The following is a 16050-nucleotide window of genomic DNA, read 5'->3' on the forward strand; positions in this document are numbered from 1 at the left end:
AGCTGCTGCAACTATAAATGAAAACTTTTCCAGATAAGAGATGAACAAGATGTGATATTGACAGGTAACTGACACCACTGACTCTGTGAGCACTCACACCTCCAACAGAAGGATGAAATGAAGATATTTCTCATTTCACTTCTGTGAAATTTCATTTCCGCTGGGGGGGATGGGATGTGTGAATTGCTTTTGTAAAGATCCATACTTTTCCAAATATAAGAGAATGAAACACATTGTTGATTCTGGCACTCCAAACACTATTAACACAAGTTTCCACTCAGCATTTGTATCTTTCATGCACCTTAAGACTTTGATCCAAAGCTAAGAAAGGTCATCCCACCAAATATAAACTGAAGTCTCTTGAAATGCATATAAATACTTCATCTGTTGTACTGTGATTTCCAGCTGGTCGATTCTTTAAGTAGAGAAGAGCATCTTTTGAAAAAGAACAGAACAAGTACTATGGAAAACAAGCCTTCCTTGAATATTGTACTGTGGGAAGGCATTCCCAATGCTGACTCCATCTGCAAGTCACTATAAAGGGCTCCCATTCTTGATAGCCAAAGCAATCACAAGTCTAGTTCTGAAAAGATCCAGAAACCTTTTCTAATCCTGCCAAAAGACAAACTGCCAAAATGCTAATCTAAAATTCTTTAGATATCAGTGGTCACAGCCACTATAGCAAGTCATTTGGCACAGCAAGAGCAGAACAACATCAAAGTATCCTGTGCTGAGCCTTCCCATCTATACTGTATGCAGCTCAGGAATTTTGTTTCTGACTGTATCTACCCTGATTTCCTGGACCAAACATGCTTTGAAGCTGTTAGGAGAGTCAAACCCAGTGATTGATTCTTATGCACTCCTTGGATCCAAAAGGCCATTTGGTGCACACCTGGAATGGAGGTTTTGGTTAGTTTCCTCCAGAAGAAACCCAGCTCATGGAGAGTAAAATTCTCATGCAGTTGGTGAGGGCATTTAAAACTGTGCCACTGCTTTGAATCAAAACCCTAACAGAGAGGCAGACAGGTACCCACTACTGTCTTAATTCTTTAGGCCTTTTATCTACTCATAAATCTTCCTCCTTAGACTTCTTTTCTGGACTAAGTTTGTAGCTCTCAGTCCTCCCTTAGACTAAACAATATATTTCCAATTATTGCTTTTTCCTGACAAACTTTTTACAGTAACTTTTTTTTCTCTAAAATTCATGTTCAAATAATACTCAGGTGAATCACTCAAATAAAGTAAGTGATATTCATGCAGTATTTCCATTACTCTCAGATAACACTTCCTTTTTGTAACAAATATTGCACTCATCAAGTTCAACATCCACTAGAAAGTGAACTTTTGTCTTACAGGGCAAGATGTTATTGCTAATCTGGACATTTTATTAAAATGCTCCACTTCCTTCAGCAGCTGTGTTCATGATGATTACATGTAAACTACATATAAACTACATGTTACATTAGATGATGGTACACATGAAGACTATGAAACACATAGAAGAAGAGATATTCTTGAAACATTAATTTCTGTCTTAGGTGACCACTTTTCTCAAAAGCAGTTTCTGAAATAACTCAAAATGACATGGATATAAAGTCATTACTTCACTCACTACCAAGTGCCTATGCACACAGAAACCTCTTTGTTTTCTGAAGTCAGGGCAAGTAGGGTCCTGGTGTTTCTCTAGCTGAGTTTCTGATTGCCCTCTGCTACGCTGTCCCACATTCAAACCCTACATGAAAGAGTTTGAGGTGTCCAGAGCACACCAGGCTTGGAAGGAGTGCCTGGCAGGGCAGAGTCCTGCTCTCTGTGGAGACAAGAGGAGTGGGGATCAGGAAGCTTCTCCTCAGCCACCGGCAGCAGAAGGTGCAGCTGAGTGCTCATGGGCTGAAGTTAGCCACTAATGGCAGTCTCTGCATTTCACTTTAGTGTGGCACTACTTCAAAAAAGTTTCCTGAAAGAAATAGAAAGTTTTTTTACTTCTAGAAATTCTCTAGTTAATAACCTTTTTTGCTGACAGCTATGACTTTAGTTACCTGTTCTTAAATGCTGAAAAGGTTGTCTTTGAGGTCCTCCCAAAGCCTTGGGTATCCTATGCCTGCTGTCTGTGAATGCTTTTGCCAGTGGCAAGCCCTACCAGGCTTGTGTGATTGATGAGACTTTCATCAAATATATTAAGAAGTTAAGCTTCAGTCCAGGGTCCTGGGACTGGCGAGTCCTCAAAACACAAGGCGTTCCTATCATCCCAGCATGATTCAACTTGCTGTCCAAAAAACAGATCCAGCAGCCTTTGATCTTCAAAGATGACAGGGAACAGCCTTTGAGGCGGCCAAATGCGTCTTTCTGCATTACCAGATTGCTACAGAGACAGGCAGATGGGTGGAGCAGCCTCCACGCTCCTACCACAGCAGCAGCCCAGCTCTGTGTTAAATTAGAGCAGCAGTGAGCACTACATATGGCAAGTGGAGAAGGGATCCCAAATTCAGCTGTGCAGCTGCTAGGTGGGACCATCCTGCTCATTCAGTCATCCAAGAGACACTTGCTTGGCTACACTGAAGTCAGAAAGCCAGTCACAGAAATGGCACACCTGGACACTGAATAACCTGTTTCAAAGGGACCTTGCATTAGGTACCTAGCTATATTCCATGTTTGGAAGTATTTTAGCATATCTGTGTGAACCTTTTGTCCTAAAGTCAACTGTAACAAGAAATCAGATGCACAACTGATGAGTTTTATTATTACAACTGAAAGTTAAAATCTCTTACCTCTCCAAATGCACCTCTTCCGATCACTTTTATAATTTCAAAGTCATCTCGATGGAGTTGCATTTCTTTTACCAATTTTGTAAATGGTTTTGCTGTTTAACAAAAAAGAAAAAAGAAAAGTCAATTACAAAGAGAAACATCGCAAGCCAACTCATAAACTGGAGGTCAAAAGTATTCATTGCATACCCAGAGCAATAGCAGATTTTCTTTTTCAACTATTAAAACTACAGAGGGGGAAAAAAGCTAATTACACTATTTAATTAACAATTAAATTTTTTTTAGAAGTTCAGTTGCATGAATGCTTCTGCCTTGCTGCTAGTAAGAACATAGAGCAAAGTGGTCTTTCAGAAGGATTTCCCTCCCTTTCTTTAGGGTTTTGTGAATCAGTGAAGGACCACGTGAAAGGGAGAGCTCACTCATTACTGCTAAACCCCATGGACAATCTGTCCTACCCTGCAGACACTAGATTAATTCTCTTCTAAGTGGAGTGCAGCTTTACTTTTTATTTCAGCTAGTACCAGCTAAGGCTTTAACAACCCAATCTCAAGAGATAGCTGTCTCTACTCAACAGCAGCAAAACCATTTCCCACAAGATCTGGGGCTAATTTAAGGTTTTTACTTTGAACTGTCTTTTCTGCTAAGCAACATTCACCAGATCTCAATTAGACCAAGTAGTGAAGGAAGGGCTGCAGTCTAGAAAGATGTCAAGTGATTAACTAACTTATTTTGTTCTGGTGGTCCCACATTTCTCAAAGTATTTGGTGGATAAATTCCACTATCCCTGTAGATCCATCAGTTTTCTCTCCAGATCCCATTCAGAATACTTCATTTATTTCTAGCACATCACAGCATGTGGATCACTATTTAGGTAGAACGTTTGTTACAAGTCACTACTCTGAAGACCAGATCAATAATGAAAACCAGTGGTGTAAGTGCAAGCAAAGTGCACAAGGATGAGTTTGCACAAGCACAGCAGCAGTTTACTCTTCAAACTAAGTACAAAAGGATTGCTGCTCTTCACCTCATCACAAACACTGTTAGACTAAAAAGACCAAAGTTTTCCAATATGTGTATTTTTTCCTATCTGCAACTGAATAAAACATCACAGAACTACTACTTGTAATTCAGCCCAGACTCCTGTTTTTCCTCACCTTACATTATGATTAAGCTAGTACGTTATAAGCCAAACAGAATTCCTGCAAGAGGGGTCACTACCTTAATGGTGTATTTCAGACTGCTAACACAAAGAAATCAAACCTTACAACCACACAGAGGTACAGAAGTCTGAACTGGAAACTGAAAATTTCTTTATGAAGTCTAACCAAGAATGCCTGAAAACCTCTCAGCAAAAAACCATTAACTGCTACAATAATGAAGAAACAGCTGTACTGAAGAACAGTCATGCTGCTGCTTTGTATTTAGGAGGGTGTTACTGAAAAGGCTTCCACCAGAAGTAATACCCCTTTTGAAACTGAGAGTTTCTTGTCTATCCAAAGTATGAAATTTAAAGAATGAGACACTGCTAGATTTTCTGCTAGACTCCCTGTTTCAGCTGGGCAGAAATGCTAATCACACTTTCCTCACCAGAAGGGCACTGAGACTATGACCTCAAACCCAAAATAATTTCCACTGAACCTCCCCAGCACCACCACCTCAAACCAGTTAGAGATCTGTACCAGTCCAGTCAGACACCTGTACAAGCACAGTACACAGCTGTCAGCACTGGTATTATCAACTGTTTTGCAAGGTTCTCACACCTCCTTCCCATCAAATGAACACAGATGGAGGAAACACAACTGCAGACAAGAAGTAAACATGCAAGCTCCTCTATTAAGGGTTTGCTACTACAGAATGCTGGTCATTGAACTAATTTTGCAGAACAACAGCTTCTGTTACTAAAATTCAAGGGGAAATGAAATCTAGTATTTATTTCTAGAGGGCATTAACCCAATAATAACTTTTGTTTTAAATAAATAGCAAATTTTAGCAGTAATTCTACTAAGAAAACAGAATATCAAAACTAGAGAATCACAGAATGATTTGGGCTGGAAGGGACCTTTAAGATCATCTAGTTCCAACCCCTCTGCCATGGGCAAGCACACCTTCCACTAGATCAGGTTGTTCAGAGTCCTATCCAACCTGGTGTTGAACACTTCCAGGGATGGAGCATCCACAACTTCTCTGGGCAATAAAATAATTGCTTTAAGTATTAAAAGCTCTGCTGCTGTAAATTGATCACAAGCAACTTTCAGAGCCAGGAGAAACAAACCTAGTAAGTTCAAGCTGTCCTGTACACTCAAAAAAACCCCCAAACCCGTATATCTTACATTTCTGCTGACTGGTGACAAAATATTTTATTATTTCATCTACAAATTTCTTGGAAATTTGGAAGTGCACTCACTTGGAAGTGCATCAAGCTTCACACCACTAAAACTGGAATTCAGTTTAGAAATGTGTAAAGTTGTATAAGAGCAAGTTAGTTTGATTAGTTTTGTATTTTAATATTAATAAATATGTATTGAGCAGAGCACATATTCAAGTTTCAGTAAACAGAAGAAATAGGGAAGGGAATTATTGCCATCTTTCTAGAAATTGTATTCTTGAAGAAGGAAGGATGAGCAGCCCTCATTTTCTTGACCAGCATTTTTGATAAAATCTACAAGAGTCCTAGGTTGGTCCTGCTTTTTCCAACTTAACTGGTCAACTGAAGCACTGGTTAATAAAATCACTGGTTTAACATATGTAAATTAAAAGAAATATTCACTCCTAGAAGGAAGTTACTGTTTTTACAAACCATTTGTGCACTTAACTAATGTTTGCTTTTAGTATTTAGCTGGTGTTGGTGTTCAGAAATACTGCAGATTCAGTGGTCTCTGTCTTAGAAAGCACCAAACACAAACATTTGAATGTACAGAAAAATTTTAAACTTGGCAGGACTTCCCCTGAACTGGAAAAATTCTGAGTCTTTGTCAAGGAATCTAAGATTCCTTAAAAGTAAATTTAACTTGAAACTAAAACTGGGTGCAAGAGAATGTAATGATCACAGAGACTACAACAGCAGTTACAGAACAGATCAGAACTCAGATGAGGCAACAGACCAGTAATTTATTTAACATGATATATACTTTATTGGCATTTTGAAGTAGAACCCTATTTACACCAGGATGTGAACTGTTGCATTTAAGTACTGGATTCCACAATTTCTATTTCTTAGTAAGTTAAATCAAAAAGTATTTCCAATTTGGATTCCTGCAGTTGTCCCAGGAGGCTGCTGTTCCTCCACTGTAAATATGCTGATCAGTAGCATGCACAGAACTGGCAAAATTGAGTGAGGAAACACTTGCACCAAAAAGCATCAGAGACAGACTGTGCTTGCCAGAACAATGCCAAGTGATTTATCACTATCTAACTGGTAAAGAGAGATACAGCTTCTCCCTTTACATACCACTATTTGATAAACAGGGAACTCAAACCAAACTTATCTCCATATACTGGAATGAATAATTACTTTTGATCCTAATACTGAAGGCAGAACTTATGATCTGGAGTTGATTTAATCCTTAATGAAAAGATTTCATCCTGGCAAACAGAGGCATTAGCTGTACTGGGGGTTTTGTTGGCAGTGATTACTGAATTTTGTTATATATACACACTGTTGTCAGGGTAACATTAGCTGCAAGTAATTGCAAGAGTTTGTTTATTCATGACTGTGAGGATGTAATAAGAATTTGGGATAGACATTCCATGAGCAGCATCTTTGTATGCACCATTGCCTTTTCTCTCAAGCTGATTTTGCATTATTGTACTTATGTTGTTTGGAAGAAGGGTGTTTTCTATAACGCCAGGCAAGGAAAAAAACCAACCCCAAACAACCAATTTTCAGAAGCCAAGTAATGTATGCTCTGAAGAAAATAATACAAAACAGTAACAGTTGATGTTTTGATTCCTAATGAGAAGTGAAATGCCAGCATTTATTTCCTCATTGAAAACCAGGGTACATGTGAAAGACATAATTCTCCACACACCAATTCTATTCTGATCATATTCTCCTCTTCAACTGATAGATGGATATTTTGTTTACGCAAAAAGAAAACATAAATTTTAATGATTTGAAAACATAATTTAAATGTTTTACTCACAGGTAAATAGGTTTGTGATATAGGTTTGAGAGCTGGTGCATCTACACTGCAGTCAATGTGTATTATGCCACTAAATAGAAAATATTTGGAGGCAGTTTCAGAATGACTGAAAGCTGCAGGAAATGCCAGCAGAGATGATCTGACACAGCAGACTGGGCTCTCTGCACTGCTACCCCAAGAATGGGTGCATCCTGGCCTCATATGTCACATTTCCTCTCATTTCTGAAAGCAGGTCAGGGAAGGATGCCAGTGTTGTCAACATCACCCTCAAAAAATAATAGGTCAACTCTTCCCACCTGCAACGTGGTTAAAAATGAGAAGTGTCAAGGTATGTTTTGAATTTCTACTTTCTGTTCATACTTTGGATCATTCAATTTATGTCAGTAATTTACCATCTGGAATCACAAAAGCTAACACCTTAAAACTGCAATGGGCAAAAGACAGCTTGCTGGATTACGATCACTGCTGCTTCAGTGGTGGAGTTACCCCAGGATTCTTATTTGAGGACTCGTCCAAATTTTGTTGGCCAGTACAAATTTCCAGAAATTCACAAAACTCACTTAGCTGAAGCTGCCAAATGTTCAAGAACACCTGATGTTTTGTATCACTGGCAGTTCCAAGTTTTAAATAAATGTGACGATGGCAAGAAAATAATACAGACTCACAATTCATGTTGAAAGGGACTAGCTGGTCTCTAATCCAATCTCCTGCTCAAATCACAGTCAAGACTGATTTCAGACAGGTTACTCATGGTTCTGCCTGGTCAGGTTTCAAAAACTTCCAAGGATGGAGACTCCATGGGTTCTGTGGACAACCTATTTCTATAACAGATTGCCGACACCAAATAGTTTCACAGTTGATGCTGTAAAGTGATTTGGGGTTTAAGTCATTATATAACACAATAACAACATTCAGGTGGATCTACCCTGAAGGTATGTCCAAACTGTCTGGTCAGACACAAGTTCATCTGCCACCATGCTCCCTTTATCTCCTCATTCCCTCTACAAAACATTGTGGTAGGAAACTATGTGAATTGCAAAATATTAATGTCAGGGAAAAACAAAATGACGCAGATAACTGTCTCTGGAGCCATACTCCCACCAGGCAGATCCAGTATTTTATTTAGATGTTTTCTTTGGAGGAAGAGCATGAAAGAGCAGCAAATTTTACCATTTCCCTCAGCCATCCCTCAACTTACATTCTAGAAATCAAGTAACTTGTGTGCCCTTTGTGCACCCTTTTCAAAGAAACAGCACTCCTATGATATTGCTACTAAAACAGCAGGCTGGCAGGTTTAACAAGTTAGTGCTTGTATACATGTCTTGGGAGATACCCACACCCAGGTAGCCCCAACCTGCTTACTAAGGTGATAAATACCTGTTACAACCCACACTTGAGTTTTAAAGAAGTAGAATCCTTTTGTATCAGATTGTGAAATTTCGCCTGCATTTTAGAAATGCAAATTTTTTTTTATTCTTCTATCCTATGCTGACTCCAGTTTTAATTTTTCCAAATATAGATCCTTGCTTCCCTTTTCCTGTGCTGACCTGTTTCCTCTTACTGTCTACCTCTGTGAACGCTTTTTTTCAGTCTGGTTTCCTAAGGAAATAAGGTATGTGTGATCATACTGTTGGGCATTGTGAAGCCATTCCTCTCTACCAGTACCTTTTGATCCCAATAAAGTCCCTTCATATCCCCTTTACCAAATTTCTCTGAAGTTGTCCAAAGATACAAAGTTGCTACAAGTTTTATTTTTAAAATGGCAGTGAATAGGAGACACCCATGGTATCACCTCTGCTAAGGGAAAGGCAGCAGCAGCAGGAATAAAGCAGTCACCTGCTCAGCTGGCAGCCAGCACACACCCAGGTGCAAAGCAGACATCCCTCACTGTCCACAGTCCTGCAGGGACAGTGGGACAATGCTGCACGGAAGAGGGAAGAAAGGAGCTGTGCAGCAGAAAAGAGAAGCTCATGCACTGGGAAGGGCAGGCAGTTATTCCACTGAGCCCAGTAAAGTTGATAAATACAAATTTACAGGAAGACAAATTTCACCCAAGTTCTGCTGTTTACAAGTCAAGGTGATACATTCTGTGTTCTCTTAACACATTTGCTGCTGGGCCTTTGGCTTCTGCCAGGCCCTCCCTCCTGTTTTTCCAATGTACATACACACATTTCAGTTACCCTGTCTGCCGCTTGCCCAGTGATCCAATTCTTCATCACCCATCAACATCCACTGGACCAATGCAGTGGTGCAAGACTCTTGGTTATCACAATGACACAAATTCCACTGGCTTTAAAACCAGAGAAGCATAACCTGGATACCTCTTACAGGGCCTGCAGCCCTTGCAGAACAGGCTGCTGCTACAACACTGCTTCACACACTGTCAAAATCCTCTTCATTCCCTGAACAAGGCCAGCCAGTTTTACAGTGGCTAGTACTGTTCTCTTGTAACAGTATCACTGGCATTTACTAAAATTTACTAAAATGCCAGTAGAAACACATACATGAACACAATACCAAGAATGTCTGAGTATTCTTGATTTTTCAAGACAGAAGATGGAAACCAATTATTAAGTTAAATGTCAAACTGCTAGTCTTTATTTGGTATATAAATGCTTAAAAAGCCTTCAAGCTTTCTGAAGAACTGCTGCACAGAGGTATCCATTTGCAGCCAGTTATGGATTTTGCTTCATTTTATGAAAGTTTTTTGACAAACATAAAAGAGCATTCTGAGCACCTTCAATCAGACACTGTGCTGACACTAACAGAACTATGAATGTGGTAACATTTGGATTCAATAATTACATGCAAAACCCCTCAAAGGTTTAAAAGGATAAAAACATTAATTTTAGGCATAAACTGAGTGTTTGTAGCTTCTGCATCCTGCTCCGTAACCAGCTTTATCAGTTACGGAAGAGCTGATTCTGGCATTTGGCATTTGTACACTACTCTGTGATAACTGCATGAAAAATTTATCACCAAGCTAAAGGCTAATGGCATTGGGAAATGCTTTCAAGAAAAATATCAAGTAGTAGTTCTGATGTTGATCCTATTAGTGTTGCTAAATTTGCCAGCAGAAGAGCATGGCATTTACCTCGAAACATCATCTGTGTTCACTGTTATTCTTTTTGTGTGGCAAGCCCCAAAAGCAAGTGCCACACAGAAGGACTCATCAGCAGCAATATGCCAGCTTGCTGATGAATGTTACCACAAACACTTAATAGCTGGCTATCTGCCTGCCCAGCCCATTCACTGCTTTCCATGCTTACAATGAAAGGACATCCAAAATAATACTCAAGGTTTGTACAGACAAGCACTGAGGAACACACAGATGGTTTCCAGTAGTCCAAGTGACAAAACACATTGCCAGTTTAACTCTTGCCAAAGCCACTGTGTGTCTTTGAGAACTAAACAGAAACAGAGCTCTAGCAGGTGAGAGGAAGTAAGGGGTCGGCTCACACATCCAAAGAAACACACCAAATGACTATCTGCTGTACTCATATATATGCAAGACCTTTCTTTGCCAAAGGAAAAATAATAGGTAAAATAAAAACCACATGCCAATCAGACCATGGTCTGTGCTAGTACTACAAGGGATGCAAGTACAAGGAGAGAAGGCTTGCATTGGTATCAGAGGGTGAAGCTCACTGCCCAGTTTCTCATTTTGTTCATGTTACTGTCACTGAATGATCCAAATTTAAGGAATTACTCTTTGGTTTCTAGAACAAAATCAAGCATGGCTTGTCTTATTTATTTATTAATATTTTAGTTGATCTTGGAAGATGAAACTGTTAGTACCAACACTGAAGAAGAATGTGACTGTAAGTAGCACTGACTTTGGGAAAGCCAAAAGTGAATTACTGTGCACACAAACCTGGTGAAGCTTCACAAAGTGCAATATTTCAGATATCACTGTCAGGACACAGATTTTTTTTTAAGCAGGAAGAAAGACTGGACAAGAAGACCTGCACCTTTATAAGTATTCATAAAGGCATTTCAGAAAACACCCAGCAATTTGAGATTAAATTCTAGCCTCTCAGGGGAGAATGAAGAAAGCCCTTAGAGAAACAGTGCTCCTGACTGTACTTGGTAGTCCAGTTTTTCACACTCTTTCCAACTTGTCACCTATGTTGGGGAGACGAAAAGCCATGTTTCTCTAACCTCTTCCTAAGGTTTTCCCTAAGATTCCCAGCTCCTCCATCAGACTACATAACAACCATGAATTCCCTGGTGGTCCATCAGCCTCTTCAGCCTTAGAACCATCACAGACTAAAATACTGAGCAGAAGTCCAACAATATCTGCAAGCTGGCACTTTCTGCAGAGACCAAAACAAATGGATCTTGCTTCTACTCAAATTTTGCAAGGTTTTCAAAGATGGTACTTTCCTTACTCTTAAGTCTTGCTAAAAATCGGCAAAGATTACTATTATACAATAAAGGAACTTTTCTGCTCTTTATAACTGTCAATATCCAATGCCTTCATAAGCTTCATCTTCAGTCCTTTTATCTTCCTCAAGATGATAGTACCCAGCATGGAAGATGTATGTACATCAAGCCATATACAGATTTTCTTGGGACTGTCTGACATCCCAGACATTTGAGATAACTGAAGAGGGATCTTCATGCCGACCTCAATCCAGGAAATTCATTCTACTCCTGAAGGAGTTCCTCCTTGTTCCTTCTCACCATGCTCCAGTCCATTGTTCGGATCATCAGCCTTCATGTAGTATGTCGATCAAGGAACTTTTCCAGGCAAAAGCTAGTTTGTCTATCCCATTCCACCCCCTCCCAGCACACCATGCACCCAATGTGACTCCCATACAGTTGTGACATGGAGCCCCAGCCCAAGGCAGGGAGCAGGATGAGGCTGCAGAAGGGCAAAATGGCTTTCAGAACTGAGGTCAATGTGGTGTAGAGCACAGCAACCATGGAAGTGGCTATACCACAGCCTGCACCACATTAGGACAGGCTCTTCAAAACACATGTTAAACTTTGTAAGAAACACCACAGAATGCAGTATCTGTTTAATTTAGCTTTATTCATGCCTCAGTTTTTCTGTAGTTCAGGGCCAGATTTTGCAGGTGTTGGACAGGCCATTTAAGCCACAGCAAATGGCAATCAGATAGCGAAGCACATCAGTAATGGAAAAATTGTTTCAGGGGGGTTACATGAATCACTGGTTCCAAACAGTAAAATTTCAATGATTCCATTTCTTTTATTCCATAACAACACTGTAAATATTGCTAAAATCCACTTATTTTACTGCATGATGAACAATCTCAACAACATGGTTAGTAATTTTTTGTAGACTTGCCTGGGAATTACAACTGCTCAGAAAAAAAAATGGTATTTTTCAGATGGTTTCAAAGTAGAGATTAAGCAAATCTCAAATTTGAGCTCACCCAAATTTCAATAACATAGGATGAAACTAAGTTTCATCAGACCCAGCACCTCTTGCACATCCTAAGAAATAAAACAATTCCAATCTGATGACCACATTGTGCTGATATAAGCATACATACACTTACATTAATTAAGCCACTACTTACATCATCAATGTATGAGCAAAGTTCTAGTTCCTGACTGCATGCTTTATTTCATCTTAGAAGTAAAACTTAGCAGGAAAGCAAATATAGCTGTTTTACCAATCACTTACAGTAAATGCATGGGGTTTTTTTCTCCAGATATACACAAAATTTTCTCTCAAGTTACTATAAACACAATATGTGCATTATGTAATAAAACAATTTACACTTTACACTGGTGTTGTATTTACCACATGCCACCTCCTTTATTTATAGAATTTAGAGGTTTCCAGTAAATTCTTCTTGCCAAAGCACCCTACACAAATGCACTTACAGTAACAGGAGTGAAATCCACCTTATGATGCATCCCTTTTCTCTGCTTATAAACTTAGAGTAAAGCATAAAGCAGTTCAATGACACAAGCAGTTCAACTTAGTGGATCACTGTGACCAGAGCAGCAGTTCCATGGATCTGCTCTCCATCAGCTCCAACAAACCAGCTGGCCTCACTACTCACTAAACCAGCAGGATCCCAAGCTACCAAGACACACAACACATCTATCACCCTGTAGTTGAGGCAATTGAATCATCAAGGGTCGGGAGAGGCTGCTGTGCCAGCAGAACACAGAGGGTAAAGGAGCAGAGGTTTCTCCTGAAGCTGCTGTCTGCAGGGCCCGGGCTGTGATGAGCTGCCCACACTGCATCCAGCTGTGGCAGAGCTGAACTGCCCTGCTGCTAACAGGGAGCTCCATGGAAAGCTGGATAAGGAAGCAGAGCCAAATGACAATTACCTCTTGCCTGACACTTCAGTTCCCAACCAGATCAACGCCATCAACTAGGAAATACAAGGCTAAGGGGATGGGACAATTAGGTGAGCTTACAGTGCTACAGAACTGCACCTGACTCTTTTTTTTACCCTGAGCTGTTTTCAATTTTAAGAGTTCAGGTAGCAACAGCTACTTTAAGAACAGGTGTGGCACATCTTTCTCTTCACTTCCTTCTAAATGGCAGCGGGCAGGAGGACATTTTCTCAGACATTACTCACCCTGTTTCAAAACTCGCCTGGAGCTTGAGATCTAATTAAAAGGTCACTGAAAGTCAGATCTTTGCCGTAGGAAAAGGCCACAAAGACATGCAACAAGCAATTACTGTAACCAGGCACAAGAATCTTTGGAGTAGCTCAGGCTACTCAGAAGCAGAAAAGAGGGGAACTGTCTTTAAATCTGCAGAGAATACTAACAAGTCCCATGCTAAGATTTGCTACATATTATACTGGACAGCTCAGAGCGGCTTTTTTATTATCATAAATACTCTCAGGATTTATAACTCTTGTTCACTTCCCCCTCTAGACCAGGAATGTATAGCCAAAGCTATTCTATCTTGCACTACTCATTCCAATACCACTAGCTGGCAACAAGCAAGAGGAAGACCATTTACAGCAGCACTATTTTCACAGCAGCACTATTTTCACTGACTTCAAGTTCCAAAGGTCACTACCAAAAAAACTCAGGGCAAGCAGGGCATCGGGAGCATGGCCAGCTGCCGGCAGCTGTGAAAAATCACTGGGGTTTGGGGTCCTCAGAAGGTAAGCACATCTCCAGAGGGCATATCAGGATGCTTCCTGACAAATTACTTGCTCAGGATGGAAAGAAAGTCGAAAGGGAAGAGAAATACATCTCTCAGCCTTCCAATGCGTGATGAAAACATCACCCAGATAAGGCAACATGCTTCTAATTTCACTGTGCAACTTCTCCTTAATGTCTGACACTGCCTCTGCACATTTTAAAATTTGTCTATCTCTATTCCCAGGCTTTCCACATAATACAATTAAAATTTTAAATGGATAAGAAAGGTCTAAATTTTTACCAAGAGTGTGGAGAATCTACTGGAAAGCTGAGAAAATCCCACCTCTGGCCTTAGAAGTAGCTTTCAAAAAATGGAGTCAAACTGTATGATAATAGATCATTAGCAGTAGATATTTTTTAAGTGCTTATGGCTAAAAAAAAAGCCAAAAAATTTAATTACCAATGAAATAAACCAAGAAGCCTGCAGAATTCTGTTTTAGAATACTGCCCATTTACCAGCTATCAGTTATTAGCTTGCTAGCATCAGCTAATTATTCTGAAGTTTCAAACTGACCAGGACCATTACATCTGCTATTAAATTTAAAAAAATCCATTTAAAACAGGGTTTGGTTTTTTAACACAGTGAACACCCATGAAACAAAACATTTTGGATAAATGATAGTCTAGAATTTTAGACATATGACAGTTTATGCAGGTTCAAGTTTTTAAACTCTTCTTCAAATCAAAAAGCCATTGTTAAGGGAGGCAAATCTTGGAACAGTTAAGAGTGAATTTTTAAAATTTAACTGAATTAGAACATGACTAAAGAGCTTTAACATCACATGTGTATGCAAAGCATACGGAACAGGAAACTAAAAATAGAACCCCAAGCCTCTTCCTAGAGACATTTCCAAGTCTCCAAGCATTATAAATTCAGCTTTCTCTAGTACAGGCAGGATGAAGTTCTTCCTTCTTCTCTCCCCCTCATTCTGTATTTTTATCATGCTTTCCTATCCAAATTTTTGGTAATTTATGTACAGTACACTGAATAAGCTCTTTCCCCTTATCTCAGTATTTTGTGTATCAAAGAACAGTTTTGGTTTTGTTTATAGCCCATCTTTTCTTAACATCTTCACCATGGTATCTTCCAGGAATTCTTAAATCCAGCTTCTGGATCATGGTTTTAGGAAAGCTCTCAACAGACTGCCAGCCCACATGACTTTGGTGTTTAATGGACATGCTTCTAGGCATTCCCAAACCTCCTGTAGGCTCCTAGAATCTTATATCCTCCACATTACGTTTCAGTCCAGAGCATACCTCCCATTGCTGCACACTCCAGCATGATCAGCAGCAGGCCAAGATCCCTGGGTTCTAGCTGCTTCCTCTTTCTTACATATTCTTAAAGCTGGTAGGGAACAAAAATCTGTTCAATCACTGCGCTCACAATTGCAAATACCACGTCTCACCTCTACGTCTTGTTCCTCAGCTTTTCAAGACAGGCGTATCAAGTGAGGAACATCCCAGAAAGTTTCTATATCAGGTGCAGTATCTTAGAGCATTCTGCTTTTAAGCTTGTAGTTTTAAACATAAGTTTTCAGTTTTGTACACTCCCCACTTAAGGTGCAACATTATCCACATGCCATTATGTTTAATAAACACTACATCCACGATCCTTTTTCTTTAAGATTTATTTCCATGCATTTGAGCAGAGAATTCCTTTTTTTCTTCCTCATTTACAGTCCATCTAGGCAGGTGTGTTGATTTCAAAACAGAAAATCAAGTACTAAGACATTCAGAACAAGCTTGTAGTAGGCTGGCAATCTCAAATCTTCATCTATACCTCAGGCTCCATTCTGTTGGCTTCCAACCTTTTTCTTTCCTCATACTTGGAAATAACAACCAAACATTTGAAAGCTCCTATGCAACACCAGGGTGAGCACCTGCATGCCAGTACAGATGCAGCTGGAAAACCCTACTGGTGTAGATGTGCTTTTACAAGTTCCCATATCCAGAGCAGGATCCAGTAAAGATGCATTAACTTCTTTCCAGAAATCTTC

General features: G+C 39.7%; 1 protein-coding gene across 8 annotated transcripts in view; it reads right to left on the reverse strand.

Annotated features, from left to right (window-relative positions):
- CDC42BPB (CDC42 binding protein kinase beta) overlaps positions 1-16050 on the reverse strand; it is a 91170-nt gene that overhangs the window by 59705 nt on the left and 15415 nt on the right. For all 8 annotated transcript variants that reach the window (XM_036383240.2, XM_036383234.2, XM_036383233.2 and 5 more), the window contains exon 2: positions 2766-2857. In XM_036383240.2, the coding sequence (XP_036239133.1) occupies positions 2766-2857 (92 nt within the window). The remainder of the gene's footprint in view (positions 1-2765; positions 2858-16050) is intronic.

Source organism: Molothrus ater, chromosome 6 (assembly GCF_012460135.2).
Source record: "Molothrus ater isolate BHLD 08-10-18 breed brown headed cowbird chromosome 6, BPBGC_Mater_1.1, whole genome shotgun sequence".
NCBI classification, from domain to species: Eukaryota; Metazoa; Chordata; class Aves; order Passeriformes; family Icteridae; genus Molothrus; species Molothrus ater.